Below are 25,100 nucleotides of genomic sequence, written 5' to 3'. Positions count from 1 at the left end.
TAGTGCTGATCTATTCCATTTTTCTATTATAAACCATTTAAATATTATTTGATTTATATGTTCAGTATGATATTTATCTAATGGTATTCAGGAAAGTGACCTTGTGCAGGCAGATGGCATTTTAAAATTATGAGTAATTAGATTTTTAAGGATTTTCATCATGAAAGATAAAATTTGATGTTTTATAAATTGCCTATTTAAGCCCCTAATAATTTTTATTTAGAATAAATATTAATTATTTAAAATTACTGTTGACGATACATTAAAATTGGTATTGCAATGCACACATTCTGTTTTTTATTAGGACTTTAAGTAAAATGCTTTTTTGACTCGTTTTCTTTATATATTACAAAATAGGAATGAACTAAAAAAGAGTCATAAAGACTAATTAACTACTTAAGTAATAATATAAAATGTACACAATTTTGGTAAAAAATTATATGAATCTAATAGTAGGGCAATCCTAGATATTAATAAATGACTGATCTGGACTGGAAAAATAAAAAGACCGGCCCGGACTACGGTCCTTGAAAAGGATTGGTCGGTCAATAGGTCTAGTCCTAATGCAATAGCAAGTGTTTTTTATCGCTTGAGACCATTTTAAGGCACCGATTAGGATTTAAAAAAAATAGACATTTGCATTAATTTCTAAACAATAAAAATTAGGCCTTCATTTTTACATTGAAACACACTATCTGTTTTTTATACATTATTAGTGAGGAGATAAAAAAACTCGCTATAAATTGTATTTCTTTACCCCAGTTTGATTTCTAAAGAAATGTATCTGTCAATTTGTAATTTACATTTATGGACGGTTTATCAATATATTTTCGAGGAAAAAAAAATTGACTTTTGATTTGTAGGATTATTAATAAAATGAAATATTTGGATATTGGTATATAATTTAAACATGATTATTTTGACAGTAGTATATAAATATGATTAATTTTCGCCAATCTGGTAGTTTTGAGAAATTATTAGAAATATAGCAAAATTTTAAAAAATAACTCCTACTCCTTATTCATTTTGAAAATAATTTCAAAGACATAGTGTTGTATATTTTAAAATAAATGTTCATAACAGGGCTGAAAACCTGAACCCTCGAGATTTTACTGAATTCTTACTCGACTTTTTTTTAAAAATTTAGGGTTCAGTAATTGTTTTTTATTCTCAATATTAGAAATTTTATTTTGCGAAAATCATTATTGTGAAATTTATATTATATCATGTCAAAATTTTACATGAACCGAACCGTTAAGCCGATATTATTTATCGAGCCTCTAAAATAACAAACGCAGTCTTCATACCAATAATCACCAACACCTTAGTCACTCAAACCAGTGAAACATTATAAAAAGAGTTTAAAAAAGGTGGTACATATCACCCTAGAAAGGAGTGACTTAACAAATTGTACCGGAAGATTATGTAGAATCCTTTTGGGGTCGCCTCTAATCTGTAGCCTTTTTTTGCAAATGGTTTTGATAAAATTAAGGGCCTCATTTTTGAATATGCCTAAAAACTGTTTGTAAGGTCACCCTATTTGTTTTTTATTATCATAAATCAAATTTTTAATATTTATTCTAAATAAGCTCGCATTTTCATGAAGACTATTCTTACACTTATCATAAAACTACGATAAATAAATAAATATAAACATTGTATAATGCTGAAAAATAGCCAGTTATTACAATAAAAATGATTATTCATTGGAAAATATTCCTCATATCCATCTTATAAATTGAAAATTCTATAAACACGATGAAAAGAAAAGCCTCTAAAACAAATGAAAATGCTTGCCAAATATAGACAGCAGACAAAATGTCTACATTTTCCCCCAAATACAGTTCCGAATGAGGATAACATCAAGCGGGCATAATCATAAAATAGAGGTTTCCTCCTATTCCGAACACATTGGAAGAATTAACCGTTTCAGCCCAAATAAAAAATCAGTGGCCATTTCCATGAAATCTTAGCTTATGATAATATCACAGAAACTTACAGCTAGTTATTAATTTATTTTAAAAAATTCTTTTTGTTGTTTTAGTATTTTATTTGAGGATATTTTTCCTATCTTGTTAATTTTCTAAAAATAAAAAAGTGGAGATTTTTTTCCCTAGATTTTATATATCTCATAGACTGAGGAAAAGATATAGCAAAATTTAGCATCGCTTATTAAAAGCTAGGCAAGCAAATTTCCCATCCATTCTATAAATAATACTTGGAATTAACATCCTCCGATAAAAAAAAACTATAAAATCTTTTATGACATCGGCAATATCCTTAAAGATAAGATCCACTGCGCTTATTTTTAAGCCCAATCCCGAACCACCTAAATGATTTTTTTTATAGTTGGAGTCTAATAAGAATTCATATGATGTTAGGATTGAAAATAGTGTTGTTAAACGGCTCATTTTGAGCCGATTTTTTAAAACGGCTAACTCAATATTTTAGCCAGGAAAATATTGCCTAAGCCTCGAGATTTCGATAATATATGCCTAGACCTTTGTTCCTTCTATGAGCAAAATCTTGAGGCTTGCGTAATATTTTTCTGGACGAAATATTGAGTTAGCCGTTTTTAAAAATCGGCTCAAAACGAGCCATTTAACAACACTAATTGAAAATGTTTTAGATCTTCATGATCCATCATTTAAATTAATATACTGCATAACCGATAATCAAAGAAATTTATATTTGTTATACAAGTTTGTCACCCTTCGCTCCCTTCAAACGCCCTTTTTATTATGTTGATTTGACTATTAGACCAAATAGAAATAAATGATGTTCCATTTGAAAAATGAATTCTTTTATCAAATGCTTAAAATTATAAAATTTCATTATCATATTAATTTCGATAAAAAATATATATAAACTATTGTTTATAGTTTATACTGCTTCTTAATATATATATTTTTAATCTCTTTACTATATGATAATCTATCCCATATTAACGGTGATTGTGAGACCGGTATTATTCAGAATTGTTGTAACCTTACTAAAAGATTGGTGATATTTTTATGCATAATAAAATCATATTTAAAATTTTAATTCAATATTTTTTTATTTATAAAAAAATGGTAGAAAGTGAAATTATTATTTACCAAAGACTTCAATGAATTTTATGCTAAACAAATTGATGATCAAATTTTACTGTTAACTGAATTTCCTAAGTTTAAGGAATTATTGCCAGCAAATTATTGTAATTTATCCATATATGATGTTGAAGAATATCTCATAATTAATAAAAATAAATTTTCAGAAGATCTGAGAAGAACTTTTAAGTTATCGGAAAAAAGGTAAAATATAATAATGACATTTTTAATCTAATAGCTATTTTATAAAAACAATCAGTAATTTTTAGAGATAAATGTGAATTGAGATAACCAAAAGTTTCTTATTTATATTTTCTAGCGCAGTTCTTATTTTTAAACATTTTGCCCCTAATATTATGATTATTTTCATATGGAACTACTTAACTGATTTTAAAAACAAATCAAGATTTTAGCCAAAAAATATTAGACCTCGAGATTTGGTCAAAAGAGGACCAAACCTTTCTGTCATCTATATGAAATTTCGAGACTATTTTTTGGTTAAAATCTAATTATTGTAGTCAAAAAATAATATTTTTTTTATAATATAATTTGAAATGAAATCTTTATTAAGGTATCTCTTTACACTTCTAACTTTAAAACGTTGCTAATATAAGTAATATAATCGTTTTTAAAATTAATTGATTAACAATCATTCATACAAATATATCATTATCTATGGCTATTCAATATACTGAATCTATTATCCATGTCTATAATTATCAAAAAAGTGAGGGAGCGGGGGGGGGGTGAACTATTTCTCGATCTGGTAGTTGGTGAAACTCTCTAGAATGTATAACCCTACTAAATTACATTTAAAAATATAGCAGAAAATTATCCAGAAATAAGTTTTATATGAATGATGATTATTTGTATGAACTATATAGATTTGGTAGATGTTTAGCATATATTAAGTCTATAATAAAATTATTAAATAAGTGTTTACAGCAAATATTTTGCCGTATTTCATCTAAAAATTTAATTTAATAAATTTACCCCTACCCCCACTTCAGAAAATTTGGAAGCAAAATGCTCCATACCCACCCTCTCCATTTAAACGCTATGGAGGATAGTATGTAATTAAGCTTAAATGAATGGCCGAGATCATATTTTATCTATTTTACATCTTATTCTAATTTATTTATTTTTATCAGATTCAGTGATTTGAATATAAACAAATATTCCTAAAATTTCATTCTACTTTACAACATTCGATGTCTCATTATTTTTATGAAATTCTTAGTTTTTTATTTCATTTTTCCCAGTATAATAATATTTGATAAGTATAGGTAAATAATAGAATATGTAAAGTAAAAGAATAATTCTTAAAAAATCATGATTTTATAACTAATAATGAATTTGTTTAGTGATAGAGGTCATTACGTGTACTAAATGCTTTTTGCAAATTTCTCATAACGAGTGATGCTTATAAGGTAATAGATGTGTCCCCTTTATGATACAATATTTCTTTGAGAACCTCTTGGACGAGGCTAACCAGTCCATGGAAAGTTTTTTGGCCTGTAAAATAATTTTAGTCGCCTGGCCAGCAATAAATTTTTTTATAAAGGTAAAAGACATAAATTTGCCTAATTCTAACATTTAAATATTTTTGCACAGTCCGCAGATTGGGCCAAATTTGACCACAATGTAACATTAATATAATTAGAATATGGCATTTTAATAATATCTAATCCACAAGGTGGCATTTATTGTTATTCAATATCTGCATCTTTGAAAAATTAGACAATTTAAGTAAAATTAATTATAAAGAATTTATTTTACTTGTAAGTTAATTTAAAGAATATACTTATATTACTAACAATAAAGAAAATATGCTTCCTGGTAAATGAATTATAAGCATTAAAATATTGATTTTTATTTGTTCACCTTGCAAAATAGTAATGTTTTTTATAATGAAATTTAAAAATTAAGATATTATTGGATGAAATTAAATGCATTGGCTAAAATAAACGAATGGAAGGAAATTGAAAAATTTGATAAAGAAAAAAGATCTCCACTTGGGTATGAACCTTTTGTAAACATATGTTTAAAATGGCGCAACAAGCACGAAGCAATTAAATATATATCAAAGCTTCCTTTAAAAAAAAAGGTTTATATAATCAAATGTTTCTATATGATTTTTTGAAACATAGGCAAAATATTATTTAAGGGTGGGATTATATGAAGAAGCTAGTGATTGCGCCTTTCAGGCAAAAAATTTTGAGGATTTAGATTATATATTAGATAGATATGGTGCAGGAGAAGATGGAAGAAAATTAAAAGAAAAAATTCAAATTTATAAAACAAAATTATTAAAAAATTAATGTTTATTTTTATTTATACACATATAATTAATAAATACAATAAAAGATATTGATAACAATATTATTTACTTGAATAACATATTTAAAAATATATGTATGTAGTTTCTATGTTTTAATGTAAATAATCAAGTTTTCTTACATCTATGATAGATATAAAAATATTATATTGATAATACTACTTTTACCATAAATGGTGGAATTTGATCTAATGAATCATTATGATGAGACATATCAGTGTTCATAACAAAAGATGTTAAATTGTTTAGGTTGTTATTGCTAAATTACATATTAATTATTCATATATATAATATGTTGAATTCCATATCAAATCAACGAAAATTCTACCCAACTTCACTTCGATTTTTATTAAAAATTTATATGATGGTATAATATATATATAAAGTATAAAATTTTAATTTCATTAAACTTTCTGAAGATATGGACATCTTTAAAAGGCAAAAATTCCAAATTTTAAATAGCTCAAAAAATTAATTAATTAAAGCCATGATAGTCCTTTATAGCGTTGTGCAGATTTGATGAAAAACATTTCCACAATATAATATTACGTGAAAATTAATATAGTGAATATCAGCTTATTACCAAATGGGGTTACATACAAAAATTAACGAATAAACCATCCATCTAATTGTTCTCCGCAAAACGATGTTATTCAATATTTTCTACTTTATCTTCACCAATAAATAATATTTTTCTATTTTGAGAAAAGTGAAGATTGGAGCTGCCTATTTCCGTTTTAGCCAAAAAATATTGTGTTCTGCTACAAACACTCCCAATGAGTGTTTTATGTGCTGGAACAACCTTAAACTCAAGAAGATCTTCCTGTGAAAATCGAAGTTAAAGATCCTAAGTATAATATAGATTTATAAAAAAATTTGAAAGAAATGCAACCAATTATGGTTTTTGGTATATTCACTATATTAATTTTCATGTCATTTTAAAGGGCTATTATCAAGCTATATAATAAAATTTAAATTTTGACTTGAGCTAAATTATTTTTTGAGATATTTAAAATTAAATGGTTTATTTTGGAATTTTTGGCAATAAATATTAATTCAAATATCCCTAATAATGCAAATATCTTTTGTTACACAAAAATGTCAATCAGAATAACTGTTATTGATATGTCTTTTTTATATGTTCATTATTATTTTTTAGTAAATATTTTTTCTAATATAAACAATTGTATCATCTTTTTTCGATATCAATCATGCAAATTATTTTTATATAATCACAATAATTTATAAATTCGATTGTAATAATTAAAAAATTTTTTTATATGTATACAAATTAAATAAAATGCAACTTTATATGAAATTGATTAGAAAATGGGGGTTAAATATACTTTTATTTAAGGTGGCTATATTAATAAATACATAATTTATAATTGTTTTTATAGTATATAAGCTCAAATTATTAATTTTCTTTTAGTTAGGCTCAGGTCGGATCTAAAAATATGTACTCAGGCTTGGATCGAGCAAATTTTTTTAAAAAAATTCGGGTATGGGTTGGGTAAGGACCTCGAAAAAATCACTTTGCAGGCTTCTAATACTAACATAAAAAAAATTTAAATTAGAGGAGTTGGTTTGAGAATAGTTTTTTTTGATTAATTTAATATGAAATACAACATATATAGTTTTTATAAACTTTTGAAAAAGTGAGCTATTCTGTAATTGGTTTTGCTGTTGAGTTTCTGATAATCTCAATCTCGTACTAGATCCTGCAGCCTCTTCGATGGGTAAATTTGTATTACCTAAAAACCTTAAAATAAAATAAGAATTAATATATAACAATCAAATATTTAATTCCTAATCACAAATATAATATATTTAAACATGTTTAAATCTTTTTCTCCTATTTCAGCCATTTCTTCTTCATGTTCATATATTGGGTGCAATTCAGAAGGTATAATTGACTGTGCAAAGGAATCTAAATAAAGTTATTTTATATTTTTACATATTGTATTATAAATAAAAATGCGTGATTAAGATATATTTTTATCTCATTACCCATTATTGTATTTTGTAAATGAGAATTATTTGCAAGTGAGTAATTTGGTTGATTTAAAGCTAGAGGGGAATTGTGAATATATTGCTGTGATATATTATGATTGGATCTGATTTTTGTGTGAGATTCGATATCTATATTTTGTAATAGACTATTTCGATAATTAAATAAAGGTTGCCATTCGTCACCTTTATAACTCAATGTACCAGGTGATAAATGCCTATCCAAAAATGTCAACCTTAAAAAAATAAAAAATTAAAGAGACTATATGTTTAAAAATTATACACGGTACGTTTGTCTTGCTTCATAAGTTTATTAGAAAACTCACCGACTACATCCAAAAAATATAAATTGTGTGGAGGCGACAAGTAATTTTGATTTTGCACAGTTTCCATATTATTTAGTGTTGAAGATAAGGAGAATATAATACCTTCTCTAATTAATTTATAAATCATGTCTATAAATATACTTTATTAAACTTGTGTATCAAAGCTATAGCCTCCCTATTTTTTATTTGATCCAATCCAAATGATAAACAAAATCTTCTCCCTAATTCTTTTAATGATGAGAATCCTTCATGCCATGAATTCGTTTTAATTAAATTTAAGACATTGATATTGCCTGATGCTTCTGTAGATTGTAAATTGTTGTGCGAAGTCAACAATTCATTTTGAGATAGTTTAAACATATCTTTAAAATGATATTGCAGTGCTGTAATCATCACTTTGGCACAGCTAACTTTATTAATTTCCCGAGCTTTACCAATTGTCATTTTTATAATGTCTCCATAATCTGTATAAAACTATGAAAAAACAAATATGATAATACAATTATTATTACTTTTATTAATAATATTTTATAATGATTGTCAAATGTCAATTATATCTAAGCATTAATTAAATTAAAGTTAATTACTTTAGTGTAGTTCCGAAATATATCAACTGCATTTTGAATACTAATCACATTATATATTATTAATTTGCAAAAAGATGCCAAAAAATTTCTTCCTTTTCTTAATTGCTCAATCTTCCCATGGCCGCCGACTGTGAATTCCTCTTCGTTTTCAGAAATATTGATAAATACTTTTTCTATAATGAAACTGTTCAATTGGGTCTATTCAAATATTTAATGTATCTATTTAGGTCTAAAATATTTACGATCAAATTTTTGTCAGGCTCAAATATAATGTGTTCTAATGTTGGGTTAATATATGATATGTGTCGATTGAAAGCAATTAACAAATCACAGATTGATAAATATATCTTAAAAAAAATTTATATTTAAAATACAAAAATGTAATTCTTATACATAAAAAAATACTTACATCTTCCTCTAAATATGAACCTGCATACATCAATTCTTGACCAAAAGTAATATAATCACACAGGCGAGATTTTAGAGTTTTTATTGATTCTATCATAGCTGCCGATAAATTGTTTATATCGTGACTTTCTAAATTATTTTTATCTTCGATAGAGGCTTTTTTTGATGTCATGGCCACATTGTTAATATTATTAAGGTACCAAAGAAGATGAAAATGTGCGCAAGATAAAGCTTTACAGAGAATATCTTGAGATATTGGAAATTTTCTATTCACATCACATCCATATTTTAAAATTGTAATTAAATAATCCCATAAATCCCAATTCGTAATATCGTGAAATTCATTAAATGAACTTAATCTTTTTAAACTTGATAATAAAGCAAATATTTGATCTTCATCCGGTTCTTCCTTCTATGATATACTAATTAATAAAAAATTAATAAAATTTTATATAACTTCTTGCATAAACTCTTCATAAGTAATTTTAAATCTTTCAACTAAATTGTCAATCAAAGTGCTCTTAGATATTCTGCATCTGCCATTGATTGAGTTTTCCTCCAAACATAATAACTCATAAGTTTTTGCACAAGTGCTTAAAACGTCTGGATTCATATGTTTTAGCATGATTTCTTCTGCATATTTCAAAAAATATTCCAGGTACTGCAAGATAACAAATATATGCCAATATTTTAAAATAATTATTATAACCTTTTCACATCTATTAGATGTATATAAATCCAAATCAAAATATTGTGGAATTAACATTAGATTCGAAATTTTTTCAGGATCAGCTATATACTATAATTTAAGTTAATTTTGTATGCGAGTTATTTATATTCACTTTAGCCAAAAGGCTTGGCAATGCTATAATAAAGTGTTCTGTCAATTTGCTCCGTTCCTCTTGGAGTAACTTGTTTTCTTTTGCCGATAGCTTATTTATATATAAATCGTCATATTTATTTCATTATAAAGTATAATCTAAAATCGTTGATATGTATAATTATCAAGTTACATGTCCCTTTTTCGATGTTGTCCTACCGACTGGTGCCTCTCCCGTCGCAGCTTGTTTAACACAGCAAGTCATAATTTCAATCAAACTGGTTTCTTGATTATTATCTAAAGCTATATTAATATTTGTGATTAAATTCATTTGAAATAAATATTTAAAATAAAATAAACACTTTTTATAACGTTCTTTGGGGGATCAAAAAATAAGAACGGGGGTAGTAATGTACAAGAACTAAACAAGCACCTTGATAAAAAAAATAATCTAAGATAATAGTATGTACACAAATATATCTCTTGAGCAAATTCATAGATTAGTCCTAAAAATGAAAAGGTTATAGACGTTTTTGCTATTTTACCCAACCTGCCGTATAACACCTATCTCCCTATCTATAATAAAAATTATTACTTGAGTAAATTTTTTTCAACGCATTCTTAGGATTTTGCTACCTCCAAAGCAACCCGAAATCTATGAACTTAATATTATAAAAGTATAAGAAACCTTCTTCTCCTCTACCAGGTTCTTCGATAAGCAAATCAGTCATACATTCCCAATCTTTAATCATATCATTAGTTTCAATCAAACTATCAACAAGATAGGCACCATGTTCATGTAGCTAAATTAATAAAATTATAATTTTAGTTTTCAAATTTTTAGATTCCTTTTTAAATAAAAAATATTCTATATGTGGTCACATTCAAACTTAGCAGGGGCATGAAGCCCTATCGTTTAAAAATGAGCGAGAGATTATCAGCCATCTCTGACTATCCAAATCAATATTTTTGTTTGAGACAAAACAGAGGAAAATAAATATGTAGATATAATCTATTTTCTACTCATCCACGGTTCCTATTATTAAAAATATTTATTTGTATAATTCATAATTTTTTAAAAAATCATTAGTAAATAAATAGAATTTAACACTTTGGTTCCCAATTTCAAGGTTATTATTTTTTTAAAAGAGTATTATAATAAAGTGAATTCTGATTTAAATTTTGAAATTCACAATTTGTTATAACCTAACAATGGAAATCATTCTATTTAATTTATTATAAAAATAAATTGTAAAAAAAGTTGGAATATCTTCTGTCAAATTTAAATTTTTTTTTTATTGGATAAGAACCAGACTCAACGTCTACATGACAGGATTTTCACTGGATGCAAACCCCCTTCAAAAACCTTTGCCTACCCCCCTAAAAAAATTATGCCACCTTCGGTGGCGGTGTCTCTTTATCATTATTTACACCTATTTATTTATTGATACTCTTTTCAAAGAATTTATAAAGGATAACTTAAATTAATCTATCTCTACTACTAACTATCGATATTTTGTGAATATAAAAAATTTATTTTTTAGATAATAAATTCAATAAAAACCTCCATTATTTACAATGAATTAATTATTATGGCATTATAAGCTTGCTGAAATTATAAACCTTTTAAATTACATTTAAAAGGATAGTTTATTTGGAAAACAATGTGTATGATTGTTTGCAATATATAGATTTGGTCGATGAATTGTATTATAATAATATTATAATAAAAGTATTAATTTTTACAGCAATAAATTTTGTCCTATTTCATCTCAAAATTTAATAGATAACTCCCCAAAAAATTTATCCTACCCCCTACCCCCTCAAAAAAGAATGCAAATGTTCCTACCCCCCCCCCCTTTATGTAGACGCTGTCCAGACTAAAAAAATTCTGATAGGGTTCTATATTATATTTAAAATGAAAAGCTCCAAAAGTTGTATTCAACTGTAAGTGCCATTGAATAATAAAAATGTAGTTTTAGAATAATTAAAGTCAGTTTTTTAATTAATTAATTGCTGTTTTTCTTCAATAGAAATTAATTCGTATTAAATTTTATTAAGGTAAGATAAGTATAATATATATTTTTTAATATATATAATAAAATCAATATCTTGCTAATAACTCTACACTGTTGGTTAGCTGATCCCTTCCAAGTTTGAATAAAAAATAATACATGTTTCAAGACATACTAGAAATATGAGTAATAAGCAGTGGAATAGCGATGGGAGGGGTTTTAAACTATAGAATAATATTTTTAATATTGAGTTAGCTGAATGTGAATATTAAAAGTTTTCTGATATATATTTCTGGAAAGATATCATTATTGAATATAATAAATTATTTAATATTGATATACCAACAAATAAATGTGTAAGAAAGATAGTTTAGGGTGTAATTAAAAACTATAAGTAGGTGAATTGATAATGTATAATACTGCTAAAATCGTTAAAATTATTTCAAGAATCTTTTATATTAAATTATAAAAAATTTATCCAGTATTAAAAAATAGCATGTAAAATATTTATATAATAAAAAATGTATTTAAATTTTAGAACATAATTGTTTTATTTTCAATAATAAAAATATTTTTATGAAAATCATTTTTTATTTAGTGTATCCTTTTATGTAAATTTAAAAATTTACAATTCTGGACACCAAACCCTGAACTCGACTTTGATTCAGAGATTTTTCATTGAACCCAACAAATCCTTTTTTATAGAAGGAGGGTTCACAGCCCTGTTTATAATAAACCAATCACATTCAACTTTAATTTAAAAATAAGTAAAATGATTTAAATATGATTTCTTAAGCCTTTAAAGAAAAAATTAGAGGATTGTATAAAACTACCTATATATTTGCTTTAATAGAGAATTCAACTTATTTTCTGGCACCAATAGAAAACATCCTACCTCTTTAATCATCATATTTATTGCATAAAATAATTTTAAAAAAAGTATAATATATAAATCTCAAATTTATCGCATAAAATAATTTTAAAAAAAAGTATAATATATAAATTTCAAATTTTGTGCTAATTTAATTAGAAGTGCCATGATGATATTATATTGTTAAAAACTTAATATTTAGATAAAAATAAAAAGATATATGATTTTTAAGACGTGACCAAAGGCCCTTTAATGGTGCTCTGGGGGCAAAGTCCCAGATTTTTATAGGTGCCGATCCCCCAACCCCCAAGGAAAATATCTAGCTACGCCATTGGTAATGTCATATTTGTCATATTATTATTATTATTTATTTTTAAAAATTATTTTGATTAATATTTATCAAATATATAAATAGTCGCCTGATCTCGTGTAAAACTCGTGATCTCCAAAAGTATAAAAGGGACTAGATTTTATAATTATGATGACTTTTAGTTTTTTAAAATATATTTAATCAATAAAATTTGAAGTTGAAAATTTATTAATTTTAGTTTTAGAGTTGTGTTGGGTAAATTGAATGAGTTATAAAATGGCTGTACTACTGGTAGAGTTTTTTATAGTATATTCACAATAAAGATTAGAGTTTTTTTTATAGTGTATAATTATCAAAGGTAATAAGCCTCAAAAAACATCAGATAACACAATGTTGGGATATAATATTTAAATAGAATGAACGATAAAAATAGTATTAAATATATTTGTCAAAAATAAATTGGTCAAGACTCGTGGCTTCCAATAATATTGTTTGATCATAAAATAAAAAAAAACATTTTGATTTATAAAAAAAGAAAATGGGTCATATTCCAATTACGAAACAGTAATAAACTAAAAAAGTTTAATAAAACACCACGATGTACCCTATAATATTCTAAATTCATAATAACTAAATATAATAATATCAAAAGTTGTATAAAATTAATAAAATATAAAAGAGCATTATAGTGCGAAATTGAACGTTGCAACGCAGCGTTTCAAAACGCAAACAATGCATTCGTTCAAATTGAGAACATTTCCATTTTTCATTTTAAATTATTTTTTAAAAGACAAACTTGCTTGCGTTTTAAAAATTTTTAAATTTTGAAGTGATAAAATTCTTCTAAATTGTAAGAATAATAATTATTAAATGATATAATAATAATTTTAAGATATGGAACGATGAAATAAGCAAAAGATTTGGAGAAATCCTGGACTACCATAAAAAAAGTTTCATTGTTATGGAACATTTATCAGTTATTGTTTACAGGTATAAATATATAAGAATGTTAAATATAATAATATAATTAGACTAGCATTGGAATTGACAAACTTCAAGGATAAGCTGAATAAGGAGAAAATAGGAAATCCTGCTTATTATTTATTTTATTGGTAAGTTGATAATAACTACTTAGAAAATAAAGAGTAGAGCTGTGCCAACCCTCAAATTTTGTTCTGATATTACTACAAAGCCTATACAATACTGATCCAAAATTTATATTGACTTTATTTACCATCTATATTTAAATAAATCCCACAAAATATTTTAATATTCATAAAAAATTATAAGTGTATATTCTCAAAAAGTTAATTTTAAATATTTGAAATGTTAATTTTCATGTGAAACCTAAAGTACTAAATGCTAATAGGTTAATAAATTTTGGAAGAAAAGCCATCTGGGATGCAGTAAAGCTAATTTTTATATTTATATTTTATTTAGACTTTTTATGAATAGCCTTGTAGAGTCTAGACAACCAAATGCTGTTAAAAACTGAGGTTTTAAAATTTCTATACTATCTGAAGACAAATGGTACCTTACCAACACTTACAAATGAATCTGCATTGACATATTTAATAGCATTATATAAATTATTTATTTATTATATATTTTATATTAATTTTTATATTGACATTAGATTCTTTTAATAAAATTTTTATATATTATATTTGTCTCTATTTTCATAATTTAATTTTTCTTAACATTCAAATTATATTAGTGTTCAAATTATATTAGTGTTCAAATTAACATTTAATAGAAATTAAAAGATATATCAATATAATTTTTCTTAATATTCAATTAATTTAGTTATATCATTTAATTACTATGGTTGATATTGAGAATCTATTTATAGAAGCAACAGATAAATCTTATTTAGGTATAGTTTTCACACTATAAAATAATTAAATTATATGTCTTAAATTCTATGAAAATTTCAATTGTATCGTAAAATAGAGTTAATATTATTTTAAGTTTGAGGTTCATTTACCAAGCTTTAAAATAGCTCAATGGGCTACATCTTGAATAGTGTCCAAATTAACATGCAATAAAAATTAAGGGATATATCAAATAAATTTTACTTTCAATTAATTTAGTTATATCACTTAATTACTATGGTTGATATTGGAAAACTATTTATAGAAGCAACAGATAAATCTCATTTAGATATAGTTTTTACATTATAAAATATTTAAATTATTCTTAAATTCTATGAAAATTTTAATTGTATCAAAGAGAATACAATTAATATTATTTTAATTTGAGGTTCATTCCCCAAGCTTTAAAATAGCTCAATGGGCTACATCTAGAATCATGTCCAAATTAACATGCAAGAAATTAAGGGATATATCAAATAAATTTTTCTTAATATTCAATTAATTTATATCATTTTAGAGATTAATGGATATATCAATTAAATTTTTCTTAATATTCAATTTATTTATATCATTTAATAACATGATCTCTATAAAAATTAAATATGTAAACATAATTTAGTATAAAATATTATCAAAAATAAATTTTATACAATAATAAATATTTAATAATTTATAAAATTGTCTCTAAGAATTTTTGATTCCATTGAATATGATTTATTTTCCCTGCTAGGTAAGAAAGGTCTTGTGGTGATTATTTGTTTTAAATTTAAATGCTTATTATTGAAAAAATAAAACTTAACGCATCAATTTAAACATGGCTGCGTTTACGTTTTTTTATATGCGTTTTGAAACGCTGCGTTGCAACGTTCAATTTGTGCGCACTATAATATGGCTATAAAAATTATTATAAAATTTAACTTCGCTCTCAATAAAGAATTGAACAAGATCTCGTACGAGTGGTGTATTGGGTAACCTTTTCTTGCCCCTTTTTGTCTTAATTGATTTTCCCATGGCTTCTTCATCTAATGTAAATAGTCTTTCCTTTAGAAATTCCCCTGCTGCTTGAGCAACCTTAATATAATGAATTAGTTAATTTACATAGTCTAAAATATAAATATAACCTTGTATATTATTATTATGATTAATTGTTGTTATATTATTATGATTAGTTGTAAAGAATAAATATTATGGCTTAAGGCGATAAAATATGAGATCAGGCCGATATTCTCAAAAAAAAATCCCATATTAAATTCAATTTATTTGTAATGTTTATAATTATATTAAAAGAAAAATATGTTATATCTGCAATAAGAAAAGGATTTTAAGATGTCTAGTAGTTATTTTCATAGTGTTAGGTTAAATTATGATTTTTGCCAAAAAATTATCTAAGCTTGGAGATTTTGTCAAAAGGGATAGGAAAACAATTTATCGTATTTCAGATTGATAAAAGAAGGAGAGAATATATGTAATAAATTTATTAGTTATATCTACTTAAATAAAAAAAACAATTGAATGGGAAATTTTTTTACATAGTCTAAAATACAAACCTGCATATTATTATTATAATGAACTGTCATTATTATTACAATTAGTTGTAAAATATATATAGGTAAAAATAATTAAATAAATCATTCAAAATAGACAATATAATCAATAATAAATTAAAGCAATAAAAAGTGTAATATATATATTAGAGCTATAGTTAAAATTCATTTATCACATAAACATCAACTTACTTGTCTGTGTATGGAGTAAACCAACTCATAAACATGTTCACAATCTCTATCGGTTAAAATTTCTCGATGAAATTTAAGAATGTTATTGATCAACTTTACAGCCTGAACAGCAACTTCATATTCCTTGTCCAGAGTCATAGCTATTATGCGATCCTTTACAATCAAAATTTGTAAAAGTTTACTTGATATATTTTCATTATTAAATTTTCTACTTGTCTAGTTCTAAATTAAACAGATAGAATATGCAATTTCGGATTTAGAAGAATGTTTTCCTTTTTAGAGTGTCTAAAAGATTTATAGTATGTGTAAAACCTTTTGGAGCCTTTAAATGATGCTACATTTTAAGGTTATACAGTAAACCCAGGGATACGTTTAACTATAACAAACATTCGGTTCAGATAAAAAAAAGAGTTTAGACTCAGGTTCAGTTAACAGAATAATATAAGTTCGGTTTGAACGTTTAAATAAAAACTGATAATGAAAAACTACTGCAATATTGATTATCTTTAAACTTTCGTTTAAGAGAAAAAAAATAAAAAGCTAAGTTATAACTGAATTTATTATTCGTATTCATATGAATACTTCAAAAAAGAACCTTACTCATTACGTTACGTTTGAAAAAAGGAATACGTTACCATTGCTCGTTACCTTCTGAGAAAAAAAACACGTTGCTATTCAAAAATAATACCGCGTTACTTGTTATTTAAAAAATACTAAATATTATATATTAATTTTCTTTTTTTCTCCATAGATAATAAAAATCAAATTATACAAAAATAATATTTTATAAGATAAAATAAGTTCTTTTTATAATAATTCTTATTTTTAACAATTGATTATCAAAATTTTGATCCGATAAACAAGAGCGCTTAGCTCAATATAGCTCTAGCTGTGCTAAACATACGTTCAACTGGCGTATGAGAGGATTGTATTATATTTAATAAATAAAAATTTTAATTGGGTAAATTTATTAAATATATTTAAAGTTTCAAAAAAACTTATTAGATCATCTTCATAAGAATCTTTATCAGAATTTAATTTAATTCATGTTTTTTTAGATTTGATCTGCTGGTCATCATGGTTGAAATATTTGATCTACTTATAGGGTGTAGACTTAGTACCCATAATTTTCTTCATTTGTGTAAAAAATGTGTTATACTGGAGCCATGGGGTGTTAAATAAATATCATCTGAAGAAAAAACTACTATTCATGTATTCTTTATAAAATAAATACATCTATACATGGAACTCATTACACCCTGTAGACTTAACCTAAATATTTTTTTTACTTAGTTTTTTATAGGGCCTTGCCGATATTTAATATCGAATCGGATTGGCACTAAATAACTTCATAATAATAAATTAATGAGAAGAACTAAAATAACCATAATCCGTAGTATATTTCGGAAAAGCAGCGTCGCCAAGATTTATGGTGTCAAAACTAAAGGCAAAAAAAATTTCGAAAACCAACTCCTCTTACTGCTTAAAAACACGGACAAATCTATAAGGTACACAAAGTACACAGGAAGTCAAAGACTCGAATAGGCGTCAAATTTTTTTCTTTCGATAGACCTTTAGAGATTTTACCTATAATATGATATATTATATTTATTTTTTACTATAGACTGTGTCCTAAATATAAAAAATATAAATAAAAAAAATTTTTAATTTTGAAGAAAAAAATAACATAAGGTATTTTTAATGTAAAAATAAAATAGTGGTCTAAATCATTTTTCGCCAGTTACAAAAATTCATTTTTTTAAAAAAATAATATAAATTAATAAATTTGAATAAAAAAATTTTGGAAATTTATTTATTTGGGTAATTTTTACAAAAAAACTAGTAAAATTAAAATATTCGCATTTTATTCTCGTTATTTTGATTTTTTCCTTCCTTTTTGTACAATTTAATACTATACTTTATTATATTCAGGTAACAAAAGATAAACTATAATACAAATAAAAAATATAATAAGAATATACATTAAATGTTTAAAAAAATACATTTTCAAAACACAATTTACTATCATCAACCCTTTCAACATCATTATCATCTGATAAGCTATTTTCTTCCAAAATTCTATTGCTTTTAAGGACAATTGCTGATTTCAATATTCTCCTAAGTTTCCAATAATCCAAGTAGCATCTAAAAATAATATTGAGATACCATGACCAATCTCAATATTATCAAGGTTAGTGTTGTTAAGCAGCTCGATTTGAGCTGATTTTTTAAAACGGCTAACTCAATATTTCAGCCAGAAATGTCTGACTCAAGATTTCATTAATAGATCTTAACCTTTGTGCCATCTATCAGCATCGCTTGGGTAAAAATTTTCAAGATATATATTTAAGTTAGCCGTTTGTAAAAATCGGCTCAAATCGAGCCGTTTAACAACACTAATCAAGGTTATTCTCCATAAATCTGAGATCCAATATATTTACAAAAAATGGATTTCTTTGCAGCAAAAATTTTCTTCTCTTTTGAGATTTCTTATTAAACATTGCGTCAGGTATTTCAGAAAGTGTTGCTTTGTTAGATTTAATTGGGAAAAGGTGTATTGCCAAATAAAATAGACTTACTATTAAATGTGAGCTACGAGAATATTTTGAATGAATGTTTCCATGCTCTTTTAATAATTTTTAAAAAATTGGGAATATTCCCTTTCAATAAATTCCTAGGGAATATACCCGGGTTTAACAACCCTACAAATAATTAAATTATAAAAAAATTAATAATTATTTAGCGAGTTATAACCAAACCATAGGTGTCAGCATTTTGCTAAGAGGGGAACACTATTAGGCGGGATTTTCCCCCATATGAAGTAGGTTCACTTATTGTAGGTCATTAGCTATATTATTCTTTATTAAAATAATTTTGGGGTTTCGCTTATTTCAACCTTTTTTATTTTTATGATCTCTTTATTTATATTAAAAAATAGCATGATATATAAATCTATATTAAAATAACATTTTTCTTTCACATTCCTTTTTTGAAGTGATATATTGTATATATTTTTGGGGGATAAGAGGGTGGGGTGAGTGTAGGAGGAAAATTTTTATTAGCTTAAAATGATATTTAAGAGAACAGACAAATTTGCAATGGGGAGATTTCCCCTTCCCCCCACCCCCTTGGTTGCATATAGTGTTTTTAAAAAGTCCGATTTGGGTATTTTTAAAAACGGCGCGGTTATAATTTTAACCAACCAAAAAAATATTGTGTAAACCTGGAGATTTTGCTAACAGATGGCAGGAAGATTTAAACCTCAATTTGCCAAATCTCAATACATTATGGCTAAAATCTTAATCAGGTCGTTTTTAAAAATCGACCCAAAGATAATTTTTTAATATTAGTTACATGCCTGAACCAAACATTAACAATTAGGAGGACTATTTAACTAACACAGGTGGAAGTTAACTGAAATATTTTAATTTTAGTAAAGTATATATGGGAAACAATAAATGTTACACGTTTTATATTAGAAACTAAAAAATATAAACTTATTAATGAAATGATTAAAATAATTGATAATGATCAAGATTTATCATAGATAAAAAATTTTATAAAGCCAGATATTATTGACTGTTTAAAGGTTTCAGACTCCTAAAGATTTAATGGTAATAGCTATTATTATCTTGAGTTCCATAATGTTAACCACAAGAAAAAAAAATTTAACTATAAATAGAAAAATAATTGAATTTTAAAAAATTAACCTTAAATTTATTTGTAAATAGCTCTAATCGGACTGTAAGTTCTTCTGAAGCATATAAAGGCTGGAGTGATAATAGACATTTCAATCTAACTTCTCCAACCTGGTAAATAAATTTATATGAAATTGTATAGGATATTATATTAACTTTATCATATAGGGTCCAACCAATATATTTTAAATAGCTATCATCTAAAAACATCTTAGGAAATTTTTTCATCCATATACCTATTTCCTGCATGCATAAAGCTCTAACATCAGGAATTGTATCACTGTAAAATAAATTTAAAATAAATCACATAAATGACATATACCGATATCGATGTACAAAAATACTTCTAAATATATAGCTCAATTGTGTACATACATCATTCATGTTTTCTTCAGTCTAAATAATATTAAATGAAACTAATTTGCAAAATATTATACCTCTTGTTTTTTTTGAGTAAGCATTTCCAATCTTTCTGTAGGTCTTTTTCCTTGACATTTTTGTTTCTCTGTTTCAAATTGCCGGATTGTGTAATCAATATTTGTGTTTATATTTAATACTACATCAACAAGGGCTGACATTATCTTCAAAGCTATATATAGCATAAATTACATAAAATTTAAAAAAATTTAAAAACCAGTTAAAGTTGATGTATGTCTGAAAGCTCTAACTTGGGAATCAGCCAATCCAATTAAAAAATGCAGTATGTTATCAATAACATAGGGGTCGAATATAATACTATATTGACATTGTTTTATTAATATCTGAACAAAGTCACAAAAGTTTATTCTAAAACGCTTGAAAATCCCTCCACTAATAATAGGGTAATCACCACTATCCTATTTTATTATGTTAAACAACTTAATGATTGAATAAAAAAAACCTCATCAAATTGCTCAGTCATCTTCCTTATAATATCAGAATGTTCCATAGTAGTTTGCATTTCTTGTGTAATTTTCCCTTTGCAGCCTGAGGAGTCAACAAAAAATTGCATTAAGTTGCCTACTGCTACCATTTTATCTTTTTTACACTTTTCAATCCATTCATCAACAACTGCCTGAAATTGGTATTTTATTAAAAAAGAGATAGGATGAAATACTTGAAATGAACTCCTTCCTTGTTTAACAATTTCAAAAAGAGATGAGGCAGGATCAACTGGTAGAGAATTTTGTTTTCTTGGACGACCTGGTCCCGACCTATTTAAAATACGTTTACCAGTACTTCCCATGACTGGAGTATCCTATTATGTATAAATTATATACATTACACTATACAAAGTTTTGGTAGTTTCCTTTATATTATAAAATAATTACAAATATAAGTTTTGATTGACAACTTTTCAAACTTCCAACATAACATGATTACCTTAAAAGAAAAAGAAAATGATCACAGTCCAAGGATTATATTTATATCAGGGATCTATAACAAAGGCATGTTTGTGTTCCTATTTTGTCCTGACCAAAAATTATGTTCTATTCCTATTACACTTTTAGAACATTCCTAAAAAATTTCTAATTTAATTTCCATTTTATCTATATATAATTTTTATTCATTAATCTTTAAAATATAAACAAGTAATTAGATCTATGTATTGACATTCTCTATTATACTATCATTTATATTGGGGTAAATTTATTTTATTATAAAAATTTAAGACTTTTTATGAAAAATAATGTGTTTTTGAATTTAAAAGTAAGTAATTTATTAGATAAAAACATGATTCTTCACTCTCTATTATAAATTTTTATTTATAGATCAAATTTGATAAATATTTATTTTATTATTAAAATTTAAGGTTTTTTTATGAAGAAATCTATTTTTGGTAAAAAAAATATGTCTTCAAAATTAAATTTAAATATAAGATATATAATTACTAATAAAAACGTGATTTTTTTTTATTAAATTTGCTATCCAGATACAGGCGCGTAACCAATGGGGGGGGATCCCCCCATCGCTAATTTGACTGTTTTCATAAATATCATTTTAAGTTAATAAAAATTACCCCCCCCCTCCAATCAAAATTTTACAAATATTTGAATATCAATTTTCCAACATAAAACTTATTTTTTATAAATAAATTTTATTAAGATTTCCTTTCCTTGTGAGTACATTAACATTATTCAAAAATATTAATAAAATGGAAAAATTTTAAGTCAAAGAGATTGAAATCAAATGGTAATTTATTTTATTATTACATATAATTATTTTATTAAATTCAAAATTATTAGTAAGTTAGAATTAATAAGTATTTTTAATATTAATTATTAATAAATATCTATTATTTTTTAAATATTTTATTTTTACTTCGATTTTGTAGAACAGAAGAAATAGAAATACAAAAGTTAAATAAGTCTGAGCATGAAAAAAAGTAATGTGTCGTCAGAAGAGATATCATTATTGAATTCAATTGATCAATCAGAGTTTATCATTGCTGCTAGTTGTATCAATAAATTATTTTCTTATAGCTCACTACTTTGTAGAAATTTACAAAAACCAAATTTTGATTTGGTTCTTGTTATTGATTTGGCGGAAAATATATATGAACAGGTAGATACAATAAGAATGAATGTAGATAAATATTTTCATAATATTTATATAGATGTTGAATCGAAGGCTAAATTTTATGATATAACACTAATTAAACCTCATTTAGCACCTGGACAATTATTGAGATGTAAAATAAATATTGGCTCAACTGAAAAATATTATAAAATATCCACTTTCTTCCCATTCTTAAATACTTTTTTATCGCAAATAAAAGTACAGTTTTTAGATAAAAAACAAGTTTTTAGCAATCTTCAAGTTTTAATACCCAAAGATCCATCTTTGTTTTCTAATGCCACTATTGATAAAATGAAATATTTAGCAAAATTTTATTCCTATGATATTGGTACTGAAATAAATTTAATCAGTGAATTTAAATTGTGGTATAAATATTTACTACATTTAGCTATTTTACCCGAGCATGCTATTGATGCGCTCAATCGGTGTAAAGAAACCTTGGCTCAAATTCCTAATATTTTGAAGTTGTTTTATATTCTACCATGTTTGCCTATTATAACATGTACGAATGAAAGGACTTTCCAACTTAAGAAGGTTGAAAACATATTTATAAAGTACTACTTCCGAATCTCGGCTAAATGGGTTAGCTCTGTTAAATATCCACAGAGATTTGGTTCCAACGACAAACAAAATTCTTGATGAATTGGCAACATTCCCACGAAATTAAAAATCACATTATAATTATAGTATTTAATAAAAAATTTTGTATAATATTGTATTTGATAAGAAGTTTAAAAAACTTGTTTTTTAAATAATTTTCTAGTCAATATTTTATAGTGTTGTTAAACGCCTTGTTTTGAGCTGATTTTTAAAAACGGCTAACTCAGTTATTTATCCAGAAAAATATTATGCAAGCCTGAAAATTTTGCTCATAAAGCAAAGGTCTAGACATATAGTTTCAAAATATCGAGGCTTAATTAATATTTTTCTGGCAACAATATTGAGTTAGCCATTTTTAAAAATAGGCTCAAAACGAGCTGTTTAAAAACATTAATATTTTATACACACTACTATTAGTATTTTCAATAAAAAAATTGAGAATTTAAGCTGAGGCTAGTTTTTAAAGCAAATTTTATAAAAAAAATGACATTAAACTTTATTTCAACTTTACATTTAAAAAACTTTATTAAATATAAAAATAATAAAAAATAGGCTTGTAATATCCATTAGCACAAATTAGTAAATAATAGTTACAAATAGAAATATAATTATTATTAAATTATGAATAATTTAATGGAATAGCTAAAACATAAGACCCAGCCAAAGGCCGGGGAAAAGCTGGCAGAAGGCCAGATAAGTAGGGTTTGGGGGTGAAGCCCCCACCCCCCCCAAAAAAAAAATCCACCCCCCCCCCCTCCATAAGAAAATCCTGGATACGCCACTGTCCAGATATTTTATATTATTAAGCATCATTATATATTTATGACGATATTCTTTTTTTTATAAGGAAAGCATATTTTACACTGAAGATTCAAAAATATGGATTAATTTCAAAAAATACATCCAGCATAAATAAAATTTGTTTTTATAATGAAGATTGAATTACAAGCTACTGCAAAATATAATTTTGAACACAGCACTAGCTATTAGGTGAAATATTTACATTTCTAAATGAGATATAGTTATATTTTTGTGGGAAAATAACTGTAACAGTTATTTTTAAAATATGCAAATAATTTAACACATTCACAATCTTTATATGATTTCCCAAATTTAAAATGGCTGTTTATAAAATTCTCATTTAAAATAAGTGTTCATCTATAAAGTTTAAGCATATTTAGTCCAGGGGCTTATAATTGGAGAAAAGCAAACATATCTTTTAGATATGATTTGTTTATTGTTAATAAAATCCAAATTTCTATAAAAAGTAAATATTCTATTGTGTTATTTATATATTTTTTACATCCAAATAAATATTTTTTAAAGCATTCATTTTTTTATTTAATTTTTATTCATTTAATCATTAAAATTTGTAAATTAATTAAAAGGATTAAAAAATTATATGGGTGAGGAATCACAAAATAAGATTTGTCTAGCTTTATAAACGCTGAGACTGCATGATAATATGAAATCTAACATGTTAATAATTATAATTAAATATATAAAAATAACACTAAATGTTTAATCATAGCAAATGGGAAAATATAAATTTAAAGAATTAGAAATGAGTTCTAAAATTTATCCATTATAAAAAATAACTAATGATATTTTTTAATGTTAAATGATAATGTAAGATTTTTTAATTACTTCTTTGGTTCTTTTTTTGCCACGTTTAGATATTTCATTATCATCAATTAATATGTCATCATTCCTAAAAAAAATAATTATATTTAAACAATAGACAACTTACAATAAATTATCGCCCATTTCATCATCACTAATGTTATTTGGATTTTTTTTTCGAGTTCGTGAAAGTGAATCCATTTTTTAGGCGCTTGAAAAATATTTTTGTGTTTTAC

The 25,100-nt window shown here is 25.0% G+C and overlaps 2 protein-coding genes across 4 annotated transcripts in view; one reads left to right on the top strand and one right to left on the bottom strand.

Annotated features, from left to right (window-relative positions):
* LOC135923040 (vacuolar protein sorting-associated protein 16 homolog) overlaps positions 1-6,441 on the top strand; it is a 21,422-nt gene extending 14,981 nt beyond the window's left edge. For both annotated transcript variants that reach the window (XM_065457644.1, XM_065457645.1), the window contains exons 7-9: positions 3,079-3,293; positions 5,019-5,196; positions 5,240-6,441. In XM_065457644.1, the coding sequence (XP_065313716.1) occupies positions 3,079-3,293; positions 5,019-5,196; positions 5,240-5,410 (564 nt within the window). In that variant the 3' untranslated portion in view covers positions 5,411-6,441. The remainder of the gene's footprint in view (positions 1-3,078; positions 3,294-5,018; positions 5,197-5,239) is intronic.
* On the bottom strand, positions 5,486-25,100 carry LOC135923039 (cohesin subunit SA-2-like). 2 transcript variants are annotated; one of them, XM_065457642.1, is made up of 26 exons: positions 24,992-25,100; positions 24,889-24,952; positions 21,179-21,319; positions 20,963-21,136; positions 20,717-20,918; positions 20,520-20,671; positions 20,405-20,478; positions 20,239-20,362; positions 20,095-20,193; positions 16,385-16,537; positions 15,567-15,719; positions 10,267-10,381; positions 9,772-9,881; positions 9,601-9,690; positions 9,468-9,557; positions 9,216-9,419; positions 8,760-9,170; positions 8,593-8,697; positions 8,351-8,548; positions 7,915-8,237; positions 7,721-7,870; positions 7,438-7,673; positions 7,264-7,357; positions 7,076-7,189; positions 5,596-5,686; positions 5,486-5,551 (listed from the first exon to the last, which is right to left on the bottom strand). In XM_065457642.1, exons 1-26 carry the CDS (start codon positions 25,063-25,065, stop codon positions 5,546-5,548), a joined length of 3,747 nt encoding a protein of 1,248 aa, XP_065313714.1. In that variant the 5' UTR covers positions 25,066-25,100; the 3' UTR covers positions 5,486-5,545. The 2 variants fall into 2 exon arrangements, with proteins under 2 accessions (XP_065313714.1, XP_065313715.1); XM_065457643.1 differs by lacking the exons at positions 5,486-5,551; positions 5,596-5,686 and adding an exon at positions 6,736-6,979.

Source organism: Gordionus sp. m RMFG-2023, chromosome 1 (assembly GCF_954871325.1).
Source record: "Gordionus sp. m RMFG-2023 chromosome 1, tfGorSpeb1-WG-v2, whole genome shotgun sequence".
NCBI lineage: Eukaryota > Metazoa > Nematomorpha > Gordioida > Chordodea > Parachordodidae > Gordionus > Gordionus sp. m RMFG-2023.
The sequence above is the reverse complement of the archived record's forward strand: the minus strand, read 5'-3'. Positions and strand labels throughout refer to the sequence as shown.